The sequence below is a fragment of the Chiloscyllium plagiosum genome, chromosome 3 (genome assembly GCF_004010195.1).
Source record: "Chiloscyllium plagiosum isolate BGI_BamShark_2017 chromosome 3, ASM401019v2, whole genome shotgun sequence".
Lineage (NCBI taxonomy): Eukaryota > Metazoa > Chordata > Chondrichthyes > Orectolobiformes > Hemiscylliidae > Chiloscyllium > Chiloscyllium plagiosum.
The window spans coordinates 117,115,111-117,140,842 of NC_057712.1; the positions used below are offsets into that span (position 1 = coordinate 117,115,111).

Sequence of the window (25,732 nt, forward strand, 5' to 3'; positions counted from 1 at the left end):
CGTATCTGTTCCTTGAAAAAGTTCCACATTTCCACGACATCCTTCCCTTATCAAATGCCTTACTAAACTCCATGTATACTACATCCACTGCTCTACCCTCATCCACATGCTTGGTTACCTGCTCAAAGAATTCAATAAGACTTGTAAGGCAAGACCTACTCCTCACAAATCCGTGCTGGCTGTCCCTAATCAAGCAGTGTCTTTCCAGATACTCATAAATCCTATCCCTCAGTACCCTTTCTATTACTTTGCCTACCACCGAAGTAAGACTAACTGGCCTGTAATTCCCGGGGTTATCCCTATTCCCTTTTTTGAACAGGGGCACAACATTTGCCACTCTCCAGTCCCCTGGTACCACCCCCGTTGACACTGAAGACGAAAAGATCATTGCTAACGGTACTGCGATTTCCTCTCTTGCTTCCCACATAATCCTAGGATATATCCCGTCAGGCCCAGGGGACTTGTCTATCTTCAAGTTGTTCAAAATGTCCAACACATCTTCCTTCCTCACAAGTATCTCCTCTAGCTTACCAGTCCGTTTCACACTCTCCTCTTCAACAATACGGTCCCTCTCGTTCATAAATACTGAAGAAAAGTACTCATTCAAGACCTCTCCTATCTCTTCCGACTCAATACACAGTCTCCCACTACTGTCCTTGATCGGACCTACCCCCGTTCTCTCGCATAATCTTCTGCTACTTGGACAGAGATCCATGAATTAGACTTGGGTTTGGAAGGTTTTCCAAGAATTAATTTCTAGTGAGGATATTTAATTTCTTTTGAGGATTAGACTTGTGTCTGTGGGAAGCTAAATTTGTTTTGTTTTTAAATTAATTCATTCATGGGCATGCATATGATGAGCAAGACTAATTTTATGCTTCTTTGCTCATTCCTGGTTATCTTTGAGAAGGTGGAGGCAGGCTGGCACCTTGAGTGACTGCTGTATGTTTATTTCCACTATTAAGACTGTGTTATCAGCATTTATGAAGATGCATAACTGTTTCAGACAGAACATTTGGCGTAAGCATTGAATAACGAGGGTACCCGGAGTACTGTGGAAAGGTGCCGCTCAAAGTCTCCACAAATGTTTACTGCCCCCCCTCCTCCTTTTTTATGAGGGAGATTGTAGGTCTGTTGTTTTAAGGAGCCCTTTCTGATTGGCTGCAGTGTAAATCTTGTTGATTATACACCCAGCAACCACTGTGTGCTTTTGGTGCAGGGAGTGAAGTTGTAAAATGATTGTGGCATTAATCCCCCTGTATGGGTATCGAGCTAAGTTTATCCAGGAGAGAGATCCATGATGCCGCTGATTTGATATTTTGTACATACTGGACAGGCTTTCAGGCGTCAGAGGTTCAGTTGCTACCCTGCAGAATGTCCAACCTCTGTCCTGTACTCAACAATATTTATGTTGCTTGTCCGGTTAAGTTGCGAGTCAGTGGTGGCCCCACGAGTTGATGGTGGCGCCTTTGACAATAGTAATGTCATTGAATGTCTTGGGTGGTGGTCAGCCATTACCTGGGACTTGCATGGCACAAATTTTACTTGTCAGTCCAATACCAAGTTTGTATTTATGATTATAAATTCTAAGTATCATTTTGCATAGCCTTGCAGCATGCAGACACCGATTCTTTCACTATTTGACAACTTGTGAATGGATTTGCTTGCAGAGTAATCAAAAGTGAATATCCCCACTTCCCCACCAAATGGAGGGAAAGGTCATTGATTGCATGGTGGCTCAGTGGTTAGCACTGCTGCCTCACAAGCACAAGTGACCCAGGTTTGATTCCAGCCTCTGGCAACTCTGTGTGGAGTTTGCATATTGTCCTTCTGTCTGTGTGGGTTTTTTTCTGGGTGCTCCAGTTTCCTCCTCAAGATGTGCATCTTAGGTAGATTGGCCAAGCTAAATTGTGCAGAGCTTTCAGGGATGTGTAGGTTAGGTGCATTAGTTGGGGGTAAATATAGGATAATTAGGGTAGGGGAATGGGTCTTGGTGGGGTACTGTTCAGAGGATCAGTATGGACTTGTTGGGCTGGAAGGCCTGTTTCCACACTGTAGGGATTCTATTTTAAAAAATGAACAGCTGACAGTGGTGAGGCCCAGGACTCGAAGCTGTGGAATTCCTGCTGAGATGACCTGAAGCTGAGATGATAGGCATCTAACGACATACCAAAAGCCATTTCCTCTTCAATTTTAATATTTCCAGGGGTTTTCATCTTGAACTCATTAGGACGAAAGAGGAAATTGCAAATTTTAAACAATAAGGACAAAGTATGCCCCTGAAGAGAAGGTATTGATTGATTAATTGGCTGGTCGACACTGATCAACTGAGGCATTGTCATAAATAAAGTAACTGGCTCTCAGTAATAGGCTCTCAGGCTCCAGGGTAAATCAAAAAAAGGCATCACGTTTGAAGATATTTTGTTGGCAGAATATATTCCAACATTAATCACTTTTAGTGAGCGTAAATGAATCTCAATACACTCAACTGATTATCTCTGTTTTGTTGGTACAGCTGTGATCAAACACTGTCGTTGAACGTGTGCTGTCCAGTTGTTGAATCACAGACGTTTTACTTCAGGCTTTATGAACACTGACTGTAGAATATGGTGTACTCTGCCTGTTATGAATATTGAAAGGACTCTCTGTTTGATCAGCCATCTCGTGGGACATGTGATCTACATGCCTGTCATTGCACTGGCATGGAAATTCTAACACTTTTGTAGCCACTGCATAGTGGCAACTTGCAACATCTTCCTTAACGTGCTGTTCAGATTTTTGAGATACTTTGCCTTTTCAGGGTATTTTCAGATATGAAAGTTGCAGTCTTTAACTCATCTGAGTTTGCTGAACACGCAGCAAACAAGTTAACCTGACCAGATCAATGTCCCACACAGTAGCTTTGCTGTGCTCTATTTCTGTATTAACCTTGCTTGTAAGTGAACAAATTGAGCAATATTGTGTCTGGTAAGACCCTGCCCTGAGAAACTCCAGCAGCACATTCCAAGGGCTGAGATGATTGGCTTCTAAGATGCGCACAACTCCATTCGGTGGAGCATTTTCCCCGATTCCTACTCCAGTTTTACTGGATATCCTTGATGTTGCCTTGATATCAAGGCCAGTCACTTTCACCTCCTCACCTTGACTCCTTTCAAATAATTTAGCATCCTGTCATAAACTGCAATTTAAGAGTCGGTGGATTTACGCTGTTCTCTTTTAAATTTAATCCGACTTAGTTCAGACCATTATAATCTGTTGCAACACAGACAGACAGCCACATCACATCAGCCTTGCTATGTCTGTATTTGCAACACAGAAAAATTAAAACACTCAATGACATTCAAAATTAACCCATTTGTCCCGAGCCAAGCTTTTTGAATAACCAGTACCAGAGGTTTAATAAATGATGGGTCAAAAAGTGTGGTGCTGGTGGAGGAGCAGTATTAACATTCCTGATGAAGAGCTTCTGTCCGAAACGTAGACTCTCCTGCTCCTCAGATGCTGCCTGACCAGCTGTGCTTTTCCAGCACCGCACTTTTATTCTGATCTCCAGCATCTGCAATCCTCACTTTTTTTTCCTTGTTGAATAAATGATACCAGGCACCAAGTTCATAGCTTGAAAAAAAGAATTAACAATATGTTGGTAATACAATAACTTTAGCAGAGCAATGTTAAACCAGGTAATCTAATTAATGTCTATGATTTTAAACTCCAATTTCTTTTGATTTGTATGAATGGGGGCTAGAATTAGACAAATGGGCATTCTTTCAGGGATACATCAAAAGAGATGTAGCTGGCCAGTTCACTGAAGTGGTCTCTGATATGTAATCTCACAGGCATATGGACTTCTAAAGAGACTAATGCAGATAAATAACTTCCAGTAGGCTCCAATGAATATTCAGTCAATGCTTATAACTGAGATTCTATTCTCCCAACTTCCAATAAATTCCTAATCTGAGGATAAACTGGGAGCAATCAAACTTCCATCCTGTAGCTTTCATCAACACTATCCTTCTGATTTAAACACCGTTTAAAAAGCCAGTTCAAACTTTGGTTTCTCTTTGTTAGACTCCCTAGGAGGCCCCGTTAACATTCAAGATATGTTTGAACATCATGTATTTCCAGAAACGATGCATCTAGAGGGTCCTTTTTGAAGAAGGATCCCCCTGCAATCAACTTCCAGGCCTGGCCTGTAAACAAGTATCAGGTTGTTTGTTCTCATGATCTTTCCAAAAACAAGCTGCTGCTCACAGTCCAAAGGTCACCTTCAGCTCTTTGCTCAGTTCACAACTCCAAAGTACAAATGATTTTTTAAAAAAAACTTAAATAATGGAGGTCTTAAAAATATGCATAGTTCAAGGAGTGATCACCAAAATAGTGTTTGTAATTTTGAGTTTCCTTTTGTTACCTGCTCAGCTGGTGGATACAGCAGCCAACAAGTTTTGGATATTGTGTTCATCCTGAGAATACTTCGATTAATCCGGATCATTGACAGCTTCCAGAGGTAAGAGCATAAAGACTGCGCTTTTAAAATGAAAAGTAGCCAAAAAAACCTTTTGACAGGCTGTTCCTTGTCCATTGTCATGTGAATGGGGGAGGTGTGGGTGAGGAACACTGATTTGGTTAGTGTACTCCTGTTCTTTGTTTTTATGTTTATTGCCCAAGTGAAATCAGCATCAGTTTGATTTTGATCAGTCGTTCCATCATTCATTCAAAGGTTGTCATCAGGTGTCATTTCTGCAGTGAAAACAAAATGTGTTTGTTGGAACCTTCATAAATTGATCTTCTGCTTGGAACCAGCTTGGTTATTTTCTCTTCTTTAGGGACAGCAAAGGTGTATAAAAGTAAAGTTGCCACTGTCTTAGAGGACCAAAGGGCTGCGCGCTCATCAGAGAGAGAGAGAGAGAGAGAGAGAGAGAGAGAGAGATGACTGGTGGGTGGTTTAACCTCAGGGTCACCATGCCTCAGGCAAGAGGAGAGGTTGAGACAGTGAGATCCTCAGTGTGAGCTTAGTTGGTGTGTACCATCTCTATATGCTGTGCTATGGAGTTAAACTCACCATTTTGTTTTCAATGTCCATATAACCTGTTTAACAGTACAACAATATAATTATGAAATGCTTCGAGAGGCTGGTCCTGGCTCATTTCTCTCAGATTGCCTTGATCTCTTGCAATTCGCCTATTGGTACAACATGGTTCACAGCAGATGCCATCTCTCTGACCTTACACTCATCCTTGGAATATCTGGATAACAAGGATACCCACATCAGGCTGCTACTTATTGACTACAGCTCTGTCTTCAACACCATCATTTCAAACAAACTCCTCTTCAAACTCCAAAGCCTTGGTCTTGGCTGTCCTCTCTATAATTGAATCCTTGACTTCTTAACCAACAGACCGCAGTCAGTATGGATAGGTGGCAGCATCTCCTCTATGATAATCCTCCAACACCAGTGCCTCACAAGGCTGTGCACTCATCCCCCTACTATACTCCTCATACACACACGACTGTGTGGCCAAATTCTGTACAAATTCCATTCTCAAGTTTGCTGACTATACCACCGTTCTAGGTTGGTTCTCAAACAATGATGAGACTGAGTACAGGAAGGAGATTGAGTGAGTGCTTAACGGCAAGGTGTAAAGACAATAAACTCTCCAACATCAGGAAAATGAAGAAGCTGGTCGTCGACTTCAGGAAGCAGAGTGGAGGGCATCCCCTTGTCTCCATCAATGGAGCTGAGGTGGAGATGATCAACAGCATCAGGTTTCTGGGAGTGGTGATCACCAGCAATCTGTCCTGGTCCACCCATGTCGATGCTACAATCAAGAAAGCTCAACAACACCTCTATTTCCTCAGGAGGTGAAGGAAATTTGGCTTGTCCATCAAGACTCTTACCAATTTTTGTAGGTGCACAAGAGAAAGCATCCTAATTAGATGCATCACAGTGCGGTCTGGCGACTGTTCTGCCCAGGACCAACATAAACTACAGCGAATTGTAAACACAGCCCAGTCCATCACACAAACCAGCCTGCCATCCATTAACTTTATCTATACTTCCCACTGCCTTGGGAAAGCAACTAAAATAATCACAGACCCCTCCCACCCCAGTTCAATAGAATACAGAACAGTACAGGCCCTTCGGCCCTCAATATTGTGCTGACCTTTTTTTCCTACTTGAAGATCAAACTAACCTACATATCTGTTACTATCATCCATGTGCCTATCCAAGAGTTGCTTAAACATCCCTAATGTGTCTGACTCTACTACCACCGCGAGCAGTGTGTTCCACAACCTACCACTCTGTAAAGAACCTAACTCTGATATCTCCATTAAACCTTCCTCCAAGAGCCTTAAAATTATGCCCTCTTATGATAGTGATTTCAACTCCAGGAAAAAGTCTTTGGCTATATCCACTCTATCTAGGCCTCTCATCGTCTTGTACACCTCTATGAAGTAATCTCTCATCCCTCACTCCAATGAGACAAGCCCTAGCTTCCTCAACCTTTCTTCATAAAACATGCCCTCCAGTCCAGGCAGCATCCTGATAAATCTCCCCTGTACCCTCTAAAGCTTCCATATGCTTCCTATAATGAGGTGACTAGAACTGAACACGATATTCTGAGTGTGGTCTAACCCAGGGCTCTGTAGAGCTGCAGCATAATCTCGCTGCTCTTAAACTCAGTCCTGCTGCTAATGAAAGCCAATATACCATATGCCTTCTTAACAACCCTATCAACTTGAGTGGCAACTTTGAGGGATCTATGGACGTGGACTCCAAGCTCCTTCTGTTTCTCCACACTGCCAAGAATCCTGCCTTTAACCCTGTATTCTGCATTCAAATTCAACCTTCCAAAATGAATCACTTCATACTTTTCCAGGTTGAACTCTATCTGCCACTTCTCAGCCTAGCGCTGTATCCTGTGAATGTCCCATTGCAACCTACAATGGCCCTCCACATTATCTGCTGTTCCACCAACCTAGATTAGAGTGGTGCTGGAAAAGCACAGCCAGTCAGGCAGCATCCAAGGAGCAGGAAAATTGACGTTGAAGGTCCAGGACATTCAGCCTCCGACCTTCAGGTGACCATCCTCCAAGGTGGACTTCGGGACAGGCAGCAGAGGAAAGTGGCTGAGTAGAAGCTGATAGCTAAGTTCAGTACCCATAGGGAGGGCCTCAACCGGGACCTTGGGTTCATGTCACATAAACCGCATGAATTTATGTAAAACTCTGTTCTCTCTTTTTTTAGATTAGAATCAATCATTGTTAACAGCTAACCCGAGAATGCAACTTTAAAAAAAGGTTTTGTGATTTACACATGAAAGAAGTGAAACTATCACTGTATTCTAACAGATGAAAGAATTAACAGGCAATCAATTTTTCAATGTATAATTTCAGTTACATCACTGCAAACTTTTGCTATAAATTCTGTTACAATCAAGCCCTCCGCTATCACCTGATGGAGTGTCGCTCCAAAAGCTAGTGTGCTTCCAATTAAACCTGTTGGACTATAATCTGGGGTTGTGATTTTTAACTTTGTACACCGCAGTCCAATACCGGCATCTCCAAATCATGGCTATCCAAGTAATCATAAATCCTGTCTCTCAGAATCCACTCCAATAATTTGTCCACCACTGACATAAGACTAACTGACTGGTTTGTAATTCCCAGTATTATCTCTATTTCCTTCCTTGAACAAGGAAATAACATTTGTCATCCGCCACTCATCTGGTGCTACTCCAGTGGACAGTGAAGACGCAAAGATCATCACCAAAGGCACAGCAATTTCTTCCCTCGCTTCCTGTAGTAACATTGGGTATATCCCATCTAGCCCAAGGGACTTATCTATACTCATGTTTTTCAAAGTTGCCAGCATATCCTCCTTACTAACATCAACCTCTTCAAATATATCAACCTGTTTGATGCTGTCCTCACAAAGACAAGGTCCCTTTCACTACTGAAGCAAGGTATTCACTAAGGATCTCCCCACCTCCTCTGACTCCAGGCACAAGTTCCTCCACTATCCCTGATCGGCCCTACCCTCACTCTGGCCATCCTGTTGTTCGTCACAAGTGTAGAACGTCTTGGGGGGTTTCCTTAATCCTACCTGCCAAGGCTTTTTCATGTCCCCTTCTAGCTCCCCTTAAGTCCATTCTTCAGTTACTTCCTGGCAACCTCGTAGCCCTTTTAAAGCCCTGTCTGATCCTTGCCTCCTCAACTTTATGTCAACTTACTACTTCCTTTTGACTAGATGTTCCCCATCTCGTCATCAAAGGTTCCTTAACCCTGCCATCCCTTCCTTGCCTCGGTGGGACAAACCTGTCCAGCACTCGCAGTAAATACTCCCTAAACAACCTCCACATTTCTGTTGTGCATTTCCCTGAGAATATCTGTTCCCAGTTTATGCTCCACAGTTACTGCCAAATAGTATTGTAATTCCCTCTCCCCTAATTACTTTCCCATAACATCAGCCCCTGTCCCCCTCAATGTGTATAGTAAAGGTCAGGGAGCTGTGATTACTATACTTTCTTGCATCCTCTTCTGTTGAGCAGAAGATATAAAAGTTTGAATACATGTATGAACAGATTCAAGAACAACAGCTTTTCAGCTGTGATGATATTTTTGAGTGGACCTCTTTAATGTTAATGTTGATCCCTCTCTACACCTTGGCAGCTGTAACGTTATATTCTGTACTCTGTTTTGTATAGTACAATCTGTCTCTAAAGCCTGTAAGAGAATACTTTTTCTTGGTACACGTGACAGTAATAAATCAAATTGAATAACACTGTTTAAAGTCTGTTGTCTTGCAGGTAGCCCTGGTATTTGCCTTTGTCACGTTGATAAATGTCATCCAGATGCTTTCAAATTATGATCTGTTATCACTCTGACTAACGTTTCTGTGGAATTTGGAAATTTTGAGTGATTTGATCCACATTTTTTAATGTGATGAAGAATCAGATTGAGTTGGTGGAGAGACTGTTACTACAGGTTAGGGGAGTCTAGGCTGGTTTGGGGAGTAGCTGAAAAATTAAACCCACTTTATAAAGGGAATGGAAAAACGTTTCTGGGACTGAAGGCCAGATGCTGCTTTAAACCAAAGATATTGGATAAAGAGAGGTTTGAACTTCTAAAAATCAAGTTTACTACAGCATTGTGAATTGTATGCATGGTTTTTATCTTTTCCTGGAGCAATAAGGGAGAAGTCAGAAAGGCACTGGTGACTTCTGAAATAAGGGACAGTTGTCTGAAAGCAACATTTTGATTCCTGGACAAGTGATTACAATTTGTGCGTGGTCAATACTGCAGAAGTTTTCGCCTGTAAAGAGAAAATTCACAAATCTCTCTTACTCCCCCTTGTATGGAGAAGTGTCAAAAAATCTCCTGGTAGCTGTTGTCACTCGCCATTTCCCTTTTAAAACAGTGGTTGCAAATTCTATTGTTGAAAGGATACCAGGAAATTGCCTTTCAGGACTCTGAAAAGGGCGAATTCTTGACCAGTGAATGAAACACATCATTGGTGTAGAAGAACCTCATCCCATCAGCAAAGAATTGAAAGATATAACATAAAACAATACCGTGCACAACAGGCCCTTCGGCCCTCGATGTTGCGCTGACATCTGAACTAATCTAAGCCCATCCCCCTACACTATCCCATCATCATCATCCTTGTGCTTATCCAAGGATTGTTTAAATGCCCCTAATGTGGCTGAGTTAACTACATTGGCAGTCTAGATTAGAGTGGTGCTGGAAAAGCACAGCAGGTCAGGCAACATCCGAGGAGCAGGAAATCATTCCTACTGAAGTGCTTTTGGCTGAAACGTCGATTTTCCTGCTTCTCGGATGCTGCCTGACTTGCCGTGTTTTTCTAGCACCACACTAATCTAGACTCTGATCTCCAGCAACTGCAGTCCTCACTTTTGCTTAACTCCATTGGCAGGCAGGTCATTCCCTGACCTTACCACTCCGAGTAAAGAACCTGCCTCTGACATCTGTCCCTCGATTTGCAGCTCCGACCCCTCTTACAAACAGATGTCATCATCCTCTGAAAAAGACTCACTATCCACCCTATCTAATCCTCTGATCATCTTGTATGCCTCTATTAAATCCCCTCTTAGCCGCCTTCTCTCCGATGAGAACAGACCCAAGTCTCTCAGCCTTTCTTCCTAAGACCTTCGCTCAGACCAGGCAACATCCTAATAGATCTTTTTTGAACCTTTTCCAATGCTTCCACATCCTTCCTGTAATGGGGCGACCAGAACTAAACACAATGTTGCAGCATGACATTACGGCTTTGGAACTCATTCCCTCTACCAATGAAGCCTAACACACTGTATGCTGCCTTAACAGCACTATCAACCTGGGTGGCAACTATCAGGGATCTATGTACATGGACTCCAAGATCTCTCTACACATCCACACTACCAAGAATCTTTCCATTGACCCAGTACTCTGCCTTCCTGTTGTTCTTGCCAAAGTGCATCACCTCAAATTTAGCTGCATCGAACTCCATTTGCCACCTCTCACCCCAATTCTGCAGTTTATCCAAGTCTCCCTGCAACACTCTTCCACATTGTCCACCACTCCACCGACTTCAGTATCATCTGCAAACTTATTAACCCATCCACTAATGCCTGCGTCCAAGTCGTTTGTAAAAATGTTAAACAGCAGTGGTTCCAAAACAGATCCTTGTGGCACATCACTAGTAACTGGAATCCAGGCTGAATATTTCCCATCAACCACCGCTCGTTGCCTTCTTAGAGAAAGCCAGTTTGTAATCCAAACTGTTAAATCACCTTCGATCCCATGCCTCCGCATTTTCTCAAATAGCCTACCATGTGGAAACTTATCAAAGGCTTTACTGAAGTGCATGTACACCACAACTGCCCTACCCTCATCAACCTCCTCAAAAAAACTCAATGCGGTTTGTGAGACACGACCTGCCCTTGGTGGACAGTCAGGATGGACTGACTGTAAGATACGGAGAGAACCGACTCCTGAAAACCCATGGTCTGAATTGGTGTTTTCAAACTGCTTCCTTGATGTCTTTCTCTTTCTGTTCTTGCTCCCCACTATCCTTATTGCATGTGTCCTGTCTATCTGTTTGTGAGAGGGGAATTTAAAAGCAGTAGAGTTAAGTTTAGAAAGCTAGTTTTGTTTTTATTCATTCCTTCCTGAGATGAGGGTATTACTGGCTAGACCAGCATTTATTCCCATCCCTAATTGCTCAGAAATCAGTTGAATCAACATTGTTGTGGGTCTGGAGTCGCATGTGGACCAGATCAAGTAAGGATGGAGTTGCTTTCCCTGAAGGGCATTAACAAACCAATTCCTGCTTTTAAGCAATGGCAGAAAAGAAATAAATACTTGCCAACATACTTCCATAAAGTTGAAGGATTGGGTCAACAAATCCAGAGAACCCTTGATACCAAGGGATGTACAAAATTGGATAAGGTAAAAAGAAAAGGAAGCTTATGGTAGTTATCAAAGGCTTGAAACAGTGGTTGCTTTAGAGGAGTATAGAAAGTCCAGGAGTTACTTAAATTAGGTGAATGAAGAAGGGACATGAGTAAACACTGGTGGGTAACATTAAGGAAAATCCAAAGGTGCTTTCTAAAGATATTAAGGATAAGAGAATAGCTAGGTAAAGACTTGGGCCCATTGGAGACCTAAGTGATAATGTGAGTGAAACCAGAAGACGTGGCTGAGTTTTAATTGAGCACTTTGCATTTGAATTCAGTGTAAAGGATGTTCCCAATGACTGGAAGCTTTCTAGCACCACGGTTTAAGGATAGACCATGTAGGACTGAGATGACGAGACATTTCCTCACCCAGACAGTGGTGAGCATGTGGAATTCACTACCACAGAAAACATTTGAAGACAAAACATTGAATGTTTTCAAGATGTTAGTAAAGGTATTCAGGCTAAAAAGGATCCAAGGGCATGGAGAGAAAGTAGGAACAGGGTACTATGTAGGGTGATCAGCCATAATTATATTGAATGGCAGAGTAGGTTTGAATGGCCAAATGGCCTCCTACTGCTCCTATTTTCTGTTTCCATGTTAGTCCTCTCTCTGTATTTGTGTTTGGTGAATGTTTTTGTCCTCCCTGTTAAGAAAACTGCCACTGTATTCTAATGCACTGTTAGTGTTAATTTATACTTGCCCAATGCAGTCCATTGAATAGAGTGAAACAGCTATAATTGCACAGTAGACCTACTTTATGGCAAATTTAATCTGTAACATTTTGTGAAGAGGATAATTGGTACTGGAATGGTCAATGTAATAAGTGATTATTGACAAATCACGTCTGACACTGAAAATTAATAACTAGTGCAGAATCTTTCCATTTAAGTTTTAAATTTAAAAGGAAACAGATGTATTACATAGAACCTTTTAAGGCAAATAATCTTCCCGTTTTTTTTCCTCTTCGTATCTGATTTATCATTGGTTCCACCCAATCTAATTATAAAGCCCATGTTGTTGTTTTTTTCAAAATGTGAGCTGAAATGAGAAAAGAACTTCTTTAAAACCAAGAATTTCTGGAGGATTGCTGAATGTTATGAAAGCACATTACCTACCACTCATTGCAAGCACCATTACTGCATTTGCTTGTTCAAACAGTGGTTTAATTGCGTTTGCAGACGAGTTGGAGCTGAGGAATCCAGTACAGATGGAGGATTGGTTAGTATGAGTGGCTCATTGATTTGTATACAAATCACAAGTTATTGATAACAAAGGCCTTCTGTTTGCCAACAACTATGTGGTTGGATCTCTGGTAACTGAAAAAGGGGCCATGAACAAGATCCAGAAAAGCCTGCAGAATCCCAGTACATCTTTCCTTTGGCAGTTGCTCAAAAATATTACTTTTAATTGATGAGTCAGAGACTGTGCAAACCAGTGGAAGCATCTGGAGAAGGATAACTGAGCAGCAGCATTCTGATCAGCACAAGAATCTTACCAACCATGTAAATGAGAGCCACTTAACTGTATTCCCAGTTTTTTCCTTCCATGATGAAAACACTTTATCTATTTGTGTGTAAGCAGGAGTGATAAGGTTAGAGTCTTCACTGGTTTTCATATGCCGATGGTATATAGTTGTTTACCTGTAGCTAGATCTAATTACTTCTAGTAAATAGCAATTTTTGTTAAACACAGAAATCTGCTCCATGTTTTCTGTCAACTTTGTTCTAAAAGACAGGTAAATTGAAGAATTCTTCTTAAGCTCACACTTCCACATACTTTGAAAAATCTTTAACTTCTGTGACACCTCTAGGAATAGCAGGGCTTGATTTTTAGTGGACCATGTCAATGAATTGTGACATATTGTATACTTCTCAGGTTGGTCAATTTATACTGGAGATACATTTTCTGATTCTTAGCTGTCTCTTCTACTCTCTCTCTCTCTCTCTCTCTCTCTCCTGTTAATGGCTTGCAATTTCAGCAACTTGCTTCACACACAATGTAAAACCTAAACCTACAATGTCAAATCAAATTTATAAATGAGTGCAAACACCAGAGGATGATATTACCATGTTTCAGAAATTTTGGAAACTTCATCTGCAAAAGCAATTGTTAAAGGTTGAAAAAAATTATTATTTTATTCCCTCTGTGTGACTGCTTTGGAGGGGTTTGAGATAGACCTGCAGGATTTTCCATAGCAGGGGGGAGGTATTAAAATAAAGTGAGGCAGTTGTAATTGGGAAAGGTTAATTCTGAAGTTGTTCTATTGTTTTTTTTTAAAAGGTTCAGGGTTCTGCTGAATACACTGGTAAATCTTATTCCTACAATGCTAACCTATGCAGGACTTGTTGTGGTAAGTAGTTATACATTATGACATTTGGCAAGAAAGCTCACACTTCAAAATTTTAATTTACATGCATTTCTTTTAGGTCGTATACTACATATTTGCAATAATTGGAATGGAAGCATTCAAAGGTAGAATTCAATTTTATGGTGCCAACTCCAGTGACCCTGCAGCCAAATATTGTGGCAATCCAGCACTGAAGGGTTCTCAGTTTGCTGCTCTTAGATACTGCAGGAATAACTTCAATAATATTGTTTCAGCCTTCATTTTGCTCATTGAATTAACAGTGGTTAATCAATGGCATGATATCCTTTCTTGAAATTAATTAGATGTAGTTGTTCTTTCCCTATTGAATTGGAATTGTCCAGATCACTAAATATGAAGCAAATGACCCAGCAATAAGATAGCATGTAACACAATGTCTCATCACCGGTGCATTGGTTGAGATAATTTTAGGACGGGGGAAATTATGTCTAGCTGGTACAAGACATTCTTATACAGGCTTATCTTAATCTTCCAACTTTTTCTAAGAGTGAGAAGTTGATGTGGGGCTTTCAACAAGAAGTGTTTCATACAGCTTATATTAAAAAAAAAAGAGGGCATTGCTTCTGGGGAAATAGAAAAGTATCTTGAGGTGATAACTCCATCAATCAGTTCAAACTATACACACGCAATTTCAAAGTGATAAGCTTAAAACCATGACAAAGATTTGAGGTCTCGTTTGGGTGCATTTTAATATAATTGTGCCAGATATCTCTCCCGGGTTAGTTTATGAAACTTTTATAAGTTACTCGGAACATCTGTTAAGACAATGTTGTATTGCTTAAGAGACAACTGATCAGTTTTATTTGTGTATTAAATCAAGATTAGGTTCCCCTAGCTTGACAGCATTAGGAAGGAAGCTGGAAGTTCCAAGCAGATGAAGGGGTGTGTGAGGGCTTCTATGAAGTGTATCATGGCATAGGGTTAATCAGTTCAGGAAACACAATAGTTGTTGAACAAAGTAGAAGAGACTCGTTCTGTATACTAGGCTGAAAGCACTAAGGAATAAAATGCTCATCCTAAGCTCTGCTTAAACATATGTAATGAATGATTATGAATGTTTGTACCTTCTACAGCCAGATTCTAAACATTTAACAATGTAATGTTTTTGCATGTAATTTCCCTATTGTAGGAAGGTAAATTTGATATTTTGAAACAAGATTAATTTAAGGAAAATAGAATGTTGAAGTTGTTGGGATTTCAGTCTTTAAGAAAGGTGAGTGCAACCATGATGAATATACTATCAGTAATCTTACCTGTACCTACTGTCTATTCCTTTTAAGTGTTTCGACAATTTTCTATAAGATCACCCCTCATTCTTCAAAACTGTAGAGAATACAGGCCTAGCCCTAGTTTGCCTAACCTCTTAACAAGACACTCCTGCCAACTGGGGAACAGTCTGAACCCTCATTATACTCCCTGGGAATATCCTTCTCAGCGAAGGAGAGCCTGTTAGTGAGGATCTGGCTCCCTGTGTTTTTAAAAATATGCACTGCCTCCTGCACTCTCTGGGGAAGTGTTCTGAAGACTCACTATCCTCTGAGAGGGAAAAAAGAACTTCTCATTTCAGTCTTAAATGGGAATTCTGTCCTCTTCCACAGAATCTCTCAGTTCTTAGGGTGCTGAAGGCCATTTGGACCACTGTGCCTGCACCAGCCTCATTTCCTGTGCTAATGTCTCGCCATATCACCCAGACCCCCTCTCAGTATTTCTCTCCAAATATCAATCTAATGCCCTCTTGAATGCCTCAATTGAACCTACCTCCTCCACATTTCCAGGCATGACATTTCACATCTTAACTACTGTGTGAAGACGTTTTCTTTTTCTATCATCATCCATGCCTCTCTTGCACCTTATTTTAAATATATGCTGACTTGTTACATCTGAGAGGGAGCAGCTTCCCCCATCTACAGTGTCCAGTTCCCTCATGAATTTGAAAATCTCCATCAAATCTCTTAGCTAGCTTCGCTCCAAGAAGAACAGTCACAAGATCTTCAATCTATCCTCATAACTGAAGTTTCTCAATGCTGGGATCATTTTTGGCAATCACTCTCTCCAACACCTTCACATCTTTCCTATAATGTTGCACCCAGAAATATACACAATACTCCAGTTAACAAATGTTCAACATCACTGCCTATCAGTAAAAACAAGAACACTGTATACCTTGTTAACTGCTTTCTCCACCTGTCCTGGCACCTTCAATGATCTGTGCACATATACCGACACCAATTCACTCCTACGTCCACTATACATTCCTATAATTTACCTGTATGAATGGCTTCCTTTAACAGTGCCATGATCTGTTTGCTCATCCACCCTTTTCACCTAGACAGGCTTCAAAAATTCAAACCAGCAAAACTGCAAAGGCCGAGGCACTTCCACTTCTAGCTGACCTGTCTCACCTGAAAACTTGTCCTGTCCTGACTCCTTAGGATTGGCCTTCTGATTTGATCAAAGGAGTGTGACTGCCTCTTGGAGTTAAATGTCCATGTAACTTTCTCCTTCCATCATCTATCAGCTCGATGACTCTGACCTGAAGCTCAAACTCTGACTGCAGACATGTTTTCTTTGCTTCAAACTAAAATCTGGGATTCCTTCATATACTACAGTCGCATCATCTTTCCCTGCCATCTTTATTATATTGTACCATGGTCAGTCCACAAACTGGTCCTTTAGACCAGTGAGGTGCTGTTTTCTCTCTGCTGATATGTGGCTATACCTGTTCTCTCATGTTTTAAAATGGAATGTTGCCTCCCTCTTGCAGTTATCTAGGCTGCTGTCCCACTTGGTCTTCTGCCATTTTTTAATTTATAAAAAAAAACTTTTCACAGTCAGTGGTTATGGTCTAGAATACACTGCCTAAAAAGGTAATGAAGGCAAGTTTAATAGAGGATTTCAAAAGGGAATCATTGTCTTTTTGAAAAGGAAGAATAACTAGGATGATTGAGAAGGTAGGAAAATGGAAAATTGAAATCAGCAATAGTGCTCATTTTGGAAACCAGTGCAGACAGAATGGGCTGATTGGCCGCCTTCTGCACTATATGGGGCTGACTCCAAGCAAAGCAGACTGGTTAAGGACAATTTAATTAAACATCTTCTCTATATTAACAGGAAAAGACAGTAGATAAAACTGAACTGTTTTACTGGTTGGAGATTATAGTACTAAGAGGCATAGTCTAATGGGGGCCAGACTGTTAAAGCGAGATGTTAGGAAGTATTTATGTACAGTGTTGTAGAATTCTTAATGAATAATGGCATAAAGAATTTGAAATAAATGTTCAGCATTTTGAGTGTTTAGTCTTTACTTTTCCAATAGTTAGGACTTTCTTTACATTCCTTTAGAATCCTTAACAATAATACTTCTTGCAGCTGGATTTGTGAAAGTAACTCACTTAACGGCAAGGATCTTCTTTGTCATCTTTCACATAATGGTTGTTATTATACTAATAAAGTAAGTCCAATTTATTGTGTTTTGGAATTATTCAGGAATACCTTGGTGAGTTCACATGAATGTGATTTTTTCTTTTCTTTTTCTCTTCAAAGTATCTTTATAGCATTTGTTTTGGAAGCATTTTTTGTGGAACACTCATTGGCCAGGAGTGCAGTAGAAACTGCTGTTGAGAAGAAAATTCAGGAGCTTGGAATGGGAGATTGTGTGTAAGTAAAGCAGGGATGAGTGTGTTGCTCAAAAATTGTGTTGCCAATCCTTTTTAAATCTGCATGTTTAATTTAGGGACTACCCTGCTGGAAATCTAGTTGAAGTCATGGAGACAAATGAAAATGATCTTGGCAATACTGATGATACAGACTTGAAATCCAAACTCAGATTTAAAATAGCTTCAATTAGTAAGTATATATAATGTTTATCTTTTGTACTAAACCGGGTTCTTGTATGCCATTTCCAACTGACTATTTAAGATGTTTTGTATCACATTTTGTTTTATTTATCAATTTCATGATTAGCATGATACCTCAGCGCCAGGCACCTGGGTTCGATTCCAACCTCTGGTGACTGTGGAGTTTGCACATTCTCCCAGTGGGTTTCGTCAGAGTGCTCTGGCTTCCTGCCACAGTCCAAAGACGTGCAGGTTAGATGGACTGGCCATGCTAAATTGCCCGTAGTGTTCAGGGATGTGTAGGTTAGGTGCATTAGTCAGGGGTACATGTAGAATAATGGGGAGTGGGGTTAGGCGGGATGCTGTTCAGGAGGTCGGTGTGGACTTGTTGAGCCGAAGGGCCTGTTCCCACACTGCAGGGATTCTAAGGTTGTAATCTGAATGAACTAGTCAGTTCTTTCATTTCCCAAGGCTTTGACTCCCTTTAAAAATGCAACTCCGGTTTCTCCTGAATAACTTTATCCACACTAATGCAGTTTCTTAAATCTTGAGTCTGGCCAAGGTTGCAAAAACATTTGATGCACATGGTATGGCTTAATGGTGACTTAATTTACTCCTAAAACTTTGCATAATTCCCCCTTGATCATTTAGATAAAGTTGCAAATGCCATGTTAGATCTTCTGCGATTTTTACCAGGTTTTGTACAGAGCATTACTACTAGTTACTAAATAACTTTTTTTTGGTAGGATACAAGACTGTCGATGCCTTGCTGCAACATATGTTTGAGGAGGAGCTAAATCCAGAAGATGAAATACCAACTTTTGAAGAGATTGACAATCTTTCACCAGATGATTATGTGCCTAAGCAACCCACTTTTGATAGTATAGCGTAACTTGCAAAAGGCTCGTGTCTTTCAAGATGAAAAATGTACTTTACATCTTTGTATTCTCTACTGAAATTTGTGGTATGAATCATGAGGGATTATTCTGCTATTTTTGAGCAGCATGTACTTTAACGTTGAAGATAATTGTGATTCAAATGAATTCTTGCACTAAAATGATCACCTGATTTTCATTGTTTTTATTTTTCTAAGGAACCCTTTGTTAAATACAAATTGTCAGTAATAACACGATAGCATGATCATGTGATATTAATAGTAAGCCAGCTGGCTTACTAGGTAGGAGGGTTGATAACTTTCAAATTATAACATTTTCTTTCCATTTAACTGGGGTGTATTCAAATTGTTCTTAAATGATAAACTATTGAGTACTTTTAAATTAACCCTAGCACTGTTACAGGCAGGGCCTACATGATCATATTTTAACCTATTTTGCTCCTGTGCACAAATTACTTCAACTTCTAAATTATCATACTAGTGTAATAATAATATCTACAAGTAGTGCATAGTCATAGGAAGTTATATATCAGTGCCATCCAGGAGTGAGTCCTTTTACATTTATGAAATGTATTAACTTAAGGTCTGTGTGAGGGGGTGGTTTTGAATGGAGAATAATATATCCTCAAAGGACTACTTGTCAATTTCCAAAGAATGATACCTATGATTAGAAGAAAAGAGTCATGTTTCAGGATCTTCTGCCATAACAGCCCAGACTAAACATCACCTGAGCTTGTTCTTAACCTGTAATTAAAAATGGATTGGTGACTTCAGTACTCTAGCCTTCACTATTAATTCAAAGAATTCCTAACTTCAATATTTGAACAATGTAAATTGGTAGACATTCTATTTTGTTGTACAGTTTAAGATCAATCACATTACTAATCTTATTGTGCTCCTACAATCAAATTATTTCCCACCAAAGGCTCACTTAGTCAATAACTGAAAGTTAACTTGCAAGTAGCCCATAGCTGGAGAACTATGACACAGTCTAAACAGGCATCCAGGTGCAGCACTCAATGTCTTTAATATGATACAACTATTTGTAGTTTAAAAAAATCCAGTTAAACCATTTACTTTCAATGCATTTTTAAAATAAACTTTGCATTGTCTTTAATAGGCACAAGTTTTAACAAATATAATCTAACCATAAATTTAAATGACTGCTATTTGTAAAAACTCATGAGTCGTTCCACAGCATGTGGATTGTAAGCCAGAAAATCTCTAGATAAACCCTTAAATTCCAAACATCCTCTTATTGACATACATTGGATAAGTAACAAAGCAAGCCATGGGCTATGCTCGCTGGAATGAGCAACAGCACAACCCATACTTAAAAACTTTATCAATTTCTGTTATATAATCTAGATTCCACTATTTTGAACATTTACAATGAAATAATAGCAATGTTTAAGCATACAAGAATGAAATACAAAGCTCTCTATTTACAATCTACACTTATAGACAGCTTTTCAATTTACATTCTTTTTTGTGAAGGTTTATTTTCTAGTAAAAGCACCAGTAAGCGCTGCCGCAGTGGTTTCAGTTTCTTTGTATACTGCTCTTTAAAGAGTGACACCAGCTTTTCCCGTAGGTCACAAAGTGATGGTAGAGTCTGGCAGTTGGGAACATATAACAAGGTATTAAAGAAATGATTCCACAAATCTGCATGATGACCTCTGAAACAAAAAAAATATTTTCAGCAACCGAGCCATAGTTCAGAGATACAATTAAATAATGTAGCACCTGTTTAGGATGACAATTCCAGATATCAGGGGAAATAAAAACTGACCTTTGAAAAGTTGCATTAACTTTCCAGATACCCTGGTCTTTCTTTAATTTCAGATAAGTGCCAAAGAGAAGGCAGTGAATTGTTGCAGCAATTCCGAAGTAGTCTGTCTAAAGCCACAGAAAAATAAGCATTAGCTGAAAATATTTTAAAGGGAATTATTTAAAAAATTGTTCTATAAATAACTTGAGACATTTCCTTGCTCAACTGAGATGGCTGAACAATAATAGAGCATAGGAAATGACATCTTTGAAGGATAACAAAAGACGACACGTTGCTGGCAAGGTCAGTCAGCATTTATTGTCTATTTCTCACAGTTTTTAAGCTGGTGATATGCCAACTGTTCATAGGGTGTACATATTCACAAACAATGCTGTTAGGGAGTTTTGGGATTCTGAGCAGGCAACAGTGAAGGATGATGTCTGCTTCTGTTACCTTTCAGGTGGTCAATGCAGGATAGTGGTGGATATGGTGTCAATTAAGTAGGGTCTTGCGCTGGATGTTGATGTTAGAGTTGCACTCATCCAGGCAAGTTGAGAACATTCTATCACTCTTGGCTTATGTCTCATTGATGGTGGTAAAGGCTTTGGAGATTCAGGAGGTAGGTTAGATGTGGCAGAATTCTCGTAACCATGGTGTTAAGGCTAGTAACCCCAGGATATTGACATTAGTGGTTTCAGCAATGCTAATACCATTGAACATCCGCATGGTTAGGTTTTCTCTCATGGAAGATATTAATTGCCTGATACACATCATCCAAGCCTTAAGTAATCCATTCATTGCATGCTGCAAGACTGAAACTTTAAGTATGAGGCGTTTATAATCACTTTAGCCTTACCAGATCATAGGCCTCTTTCTTTTGAGAGCGAGAGAGAGAGGTGTGATTTAACTTGAGGGTCACCATGCATCAAGTATAGGGCCAGGTAAAGAAAAAGAGTCCTCCTCATAACCTCAGCTGTGGCAGATTGAAGCCACACTGTTGGTATCACTCTGCATTGCCATCCAGCCAACTGACTGTCCCGAACCCCCGTATGAGGAGTTATGCAATCATCACCAAGCGTCCTCAATGCTGACCTTATGAAAGAATGGCCACTGAAACAGCTGAAGATAATCTGACACAGTGGAAGAACACTTGTTAGGATGTCATTGAGCTGAGATGACTAGCTTCTATTATGCTGCATAAGACACCAACTATTGAGAGACTTCTGATTTGAATTTTGCTCCACTTCACACACAGTCAAATTCTGCTTTTCTATCAACTGTCATCACTCTAACCTTCCCTGTAGAGTTTAGTGCCATTTGGATGATATCAACAGTATTATTGTTGCTTGCCAACCACTGTGGACAGAGTGGAGCAGTCATTGGTCAGGTTACATTTGACTTGGTTTGTGAACAGGCAGTACCTGGAAATCTACCCTACAATAGGCCTGGAAAGTCTTAAATTGGAGCATGGTTGCTAAAGGTGTATGCAGAAGTTTAAAGTTAAACATGATATACCTGGAATGTCCATGGCTTTTCTGACAGCATTTCAATACACTGGAAGCCTGATGTCTTACAGTTTTCCACAAAAACTGTATTGTGAGGGAATAATTTCATATCTATGCTTTGACCAAAGTCAATCAATGTCAGTCCTTGGGATAACGTGTCATCAACGCTGGCTGCATCATCCAAGAACCTAGATTCACATACAATATTAGAATCTTGTTAATAGTCAAAAATTCATACTATCCACTTCCTCAAAATTATTTAATGATCCTGCCTTGAGGCAAAATTCCAAAGTTCCACAACCCTGAAAACATTTCTCATCTGTCCTAAAAGAATTATTCCTAATTTTTAAACAATGCTCCCTGGTTTTGACTTGCTGAAGAGGAAAAACTCCTTTCCTGAGTGCATCATGTCAAGGCCATTCGGGATCATATACACATCAACCCTGTCCTCTAAGCTCCATGGAAAACAAACCTAGCTTGTCTAACCTTTCGCTTTCCTCAAGGTTTATTCTCTGTATCAATCTAGTAAACCAACTTTAACTGCTTCCCAAAGTATTCATATCCTTCCTAAATCTGCACAATGTTTGAGATATAGTCTCACCAATGCACTAATTGAAGCATAACATCCTTATTTTCATAATCTATTCTTTGTGACAAAGGAATACACTCAAGAAGGCTAATGCAGTGCTATCGTTTATTATGAACTGAATTAAATATGAAAGGAAGCCAGTAGTGCTTCACTGCATTTTGACCTCTGTATTTAAGGAAGGATTTAAATGTTTTGGAGATGGTTCAAGTTTATTTGCATAGTGAGGTGGAGTTGCAGTGAGGAAATACTGGATCTTAAGGCCTAGGCAAATGAAAGAAAGGTTGCCAATGATGGATCAATTAAAATTAGGGATGCTCAAGAGGCTAGAATTAGAAGAATGCAGATATCTCAGAGGGTAATTGGGATAGAGGGCCAAAGCCATGGAGGAATTTTAAACCAGGTATAAGAATTTTAAAATCCACTGGTTGCTCAACAGGATGTCATTGTTTAAAAAGGGCTTAGGAGTTACTACATGACTGGCAAAGTTCGAGATGATCAAGTTTACGTAAGGTAGAATTTGGAGTATGTTGCAACAGAAGTTTAGAGGGAAAGGTGTGAAGGGGGGTTGTAAATAGGAGATAAGCTAAGATAGGTGACGTTAGACCATTTGATGTGGAAATATAGTCTTGGTGATGGTGCAAATGTGTTCAGAAGACCATCTGAGTCAAACTTCACCAAAGTTGTGAGCAGACTGGCAATAGTCTATGACTAATTCTGAGAGAAGGATTGAGTCAGGCCCAAAAACAGTAGCTTCAGACTGCTCAATATTTAGCTTGCAAAATCTGGAAGGCAGCCCTTCCAGAGATTATTCACAAATTTTATCAGAAAATGGACATCGGGTACCTAATCTGGACAGACGTTGCCATGGAGTTTAATACAGCACAAAACCATGGACCACTTCTTACAAGTACATCATGCATAAGACAGATCAGAAGGGATAACAATGTGAAGTTAAAATCTTTGTTTCTTTCGCTAAAACTACAAGTTTGTTACAAAAATACAAACCTTTCTCCAAGCACAAAATTGTCAGGTTTTATGTCACCATGAATTATTCCAATAGAATGCAGCTGTTCCACCATATACAGAATGTGAATGGCAAAGTAGATCACCAGGGGCTGAGGCATTGCTTTTTCATTTATTGTTTTATATAGATTGACTGCATTCTGAAAATCAAAGAAAATGCAGAATTTTACTGGTGATTTTCAAAGACAAACTCACTTCTGTATGTTCAAAAGCAAGTTAATGGGGTAACTTTTTTTTTTCAAAACGAGTGTACTTCCTCTTCTATGTCATCTCTAAAATATGTTTTTTTGACTTTATTGCACCCTTACAAAGCCAATTCATTTATCACAGTAGAGCACTTCAAATAATATGTTCAGGAGCAGCTACAATTGCAGAACAGTCAGAATTCTTTATTACAGAAAAACAGTCTAAACAAAAGAACAATATAGCAATGAGGAAGACTTAAGTTAACAATTGCCCACAGAACTAGACATAGCAATGTATTGTATTGGTTTTAGGTGAACAGTTGCTCTTCAGTTTTTGGGCATTTATATCATTTAAGATAGCAGTTCATAAAAGAAACCATAAAGCCTTTTCTAGTCTTTTGAAAACCCTTAGTCCTATTGCAATGCCTTTAATGAAATTTCTTTTGTTTTGGATATTTGTCATACTAGGACCATCCAATCTTGATCATCCACGAAAAAGACACTTCATTCTTTTGCTGATCCTTTCAAGTCTTCTAAATTTGCAGACTGAGTTTTCTTTGGAATTCTCTGCCCAGTGGGCTGTGGAGGCTTAGGAGTAGAGTATGTCCACAACTGAGACTGACAGATTAATTAATATATTTTTAAAAATGAAGGATATGACAGTAGTTAAGAAAAATAGTACTGAAGTAGATCTGCGGCCATGGCTGTGTTGAAGGGCAGAACAGGCTAGAAGGGCTGAATGGTCCGGTACTGTTCTTATTTCTTACGTTCATATGGATAGGACCCAGTGAACAGATATGAAAGTTTATTTTCCTGTTTTTTTATTCAAACTCTACATACTCTCATAGAACACTGTGATCCCTTTGTAGAATTGATGTGAACCAGTTAGACTAGTAACCTTAGCTGGTAACCACAGTGTCCTAAGATGTTTCAGCAATCTGAATTGCATCTATATTATTTAGCGCTTACTCAAAATCACATGTCTAATATAGAGTTAAAGTAATCTTTTAAGTAGGTCACAATTTTATTTCAATTTAAATATGTGGCAAAATAAATTGAATGAAATAAATACCAGCAAAGTTCCAAAACTGTACAACTCTCCAACCAAAATACTGCCATTGGTAAAGTAGTGTCCATAGTGGATATTGTTGTAGAGCTTGCAAAACTTGGTGTTCAGTCTCTCCTTTAGCTGAGTATTTATGTAGAATTCCCAGGGATTGGATGTTTTTTGAACCTGGAGAAAAACAGAAATTGTGTAACATGTCATATCACATTCAATTCACAATACAGAAACCTAAATTTTCCAAATTATTCCTTTCTTAGCATTTTATCTGAAAGTAAGAAGCCTTTCCATAGGCTCCAGTTGGGCATATCAAGCGGCTATTGTAAAGTCATAAAAAGGAAGCCATTTATCGTACCTGTGCTAGCTACTTGTAAAAGTTATATAATCAATTCCACAACTGTTCCTTCCTGATAAATAATTTAGAAAGGAAAATTGCAAGTTGTCAACTTTCTCATGACAGAGGACAGCAACTCATTTCCAACACCCTTACAGGCTGTATAGTTCCAATTCACTGTGTAAAAAGAATTTCCTGTCTCCCTTCTGATTTTTTTTCACTGTGGTGGAAATACGTACTCTACCATAACTCCTTAACTTAGAATACCCCTCTGAGAACTCTCTTCAACATTCTCTTTTCTATGAAGAACAACCCCAACTTCTTTAACCTCATAATTCAAGTTCCTGATGATTTCAGTTCCTGATAACTCCCTCTGCATGTTTCCTTTAAAATCCTTAAATGGATTTTAAAAAGTTCAGGATAACCTCTTCCTTTTGTACTCACTGTCTCTAAACCAAAGATTGTGTATGCTTTATAAAGATGCTTCCCAACTTGCCATCTTCAAAGATTTGTATCTATGTTTTCAGTCTTGTTTTTAAATTCCTTCATTAGGAGTTTTTGCTGCTCCCTAACTCAAACAAATTTGTATCCTAAAACCCTCTCAGATGTCTGCACTCCATTAGTTCTGGCCTCGAGCATATCCTTTAAATAATCCACCACAAGAGAAAGTAGCTGCTTCTGCTCTA

At 39.7% G+C, this 25,732-nt stretch overlaps 2 protein-coding genes across 4 annotated transcripts in view; one reads left to right on the plus strand and one right to left on the minus strand.

Moving 5' to 3' along the window:
- Positions 1–18,750, plus strand: part of tpcn3 (two pore segment channel 3) — a 65,178-nt gene extending 46,428 nt beyond the window's left edge. The window contains exons 14-20 of one of the 2 annotated variants that reach the window (XM_043687178.1): positions 4,417–4,504; positions 13,740–13,809; positions 13,886–14,105; positions 17,206–17,296; positions 17,389–17,502; positions 17,579–17,691; positions 18,428–18,750. In XM_043687178.1, the coding sequence (XP_043543113.1) occupies positions 4,417–4,504; positions 13,740–13,809; positions 13,886–14,105; positions 17,206–17,296; positions 17,389–17,502; positions 17,579–17,691; positions 18,428–18,573 (842 nt within the window). In that variant the 3' untranslated portion in view covers positions 18,574–18,750. Of the gene's footprint in view, positions 1–4,416; positions 4,505–13,739; positions 13,810–13,885; positions 14,106–17,205; positions 17,297–17,388; positions 17,503–17,578; positions 17,693–18,427 lie in introns of those variants that run through there. The other variant, XM_043687179.1, reaches the window with a different exon arrangement.
- A 91-nt stretch (positions 18,751–18,841) lies between these two features.
- The window catches only part of LOC122548466 (mitotic checkpoint serine/threonine-protein kinase BUB1-like), a 62,926-nt gene continuing 56,035 nt past the window's right edge, over positions 18,842–25,732 (minus strand). For both annotated transcript variants that reach the window (XM_043687177.1, XM_043687176.1), the window contains exons 21-25: positions 24,722–24,883; positions 23,447–23,604; positions 21,863–22,040; positions 20,369–20,475; positions 18,842–20,255 (exon numbers count right to left, since the gene is read on the minus strand). In XM_043687177.1, the coding sequence (XP_043543112.1) occupies positions 20,054–20,255; positions 20,369–20,475; positions 21,863–22,040; positions 23,447–23,604; positions 24,722–24,883 (807 nt within the window). In that variant the 3' untranslated portion in view covers positions 18,842–20,053. The remainder of the gene's footprint in view (positions 20,256–20,368; positions 20,476–21,862; positions 22,041–23,446; positions 23,605–24,721; positions 24,884–25,732) is intronic.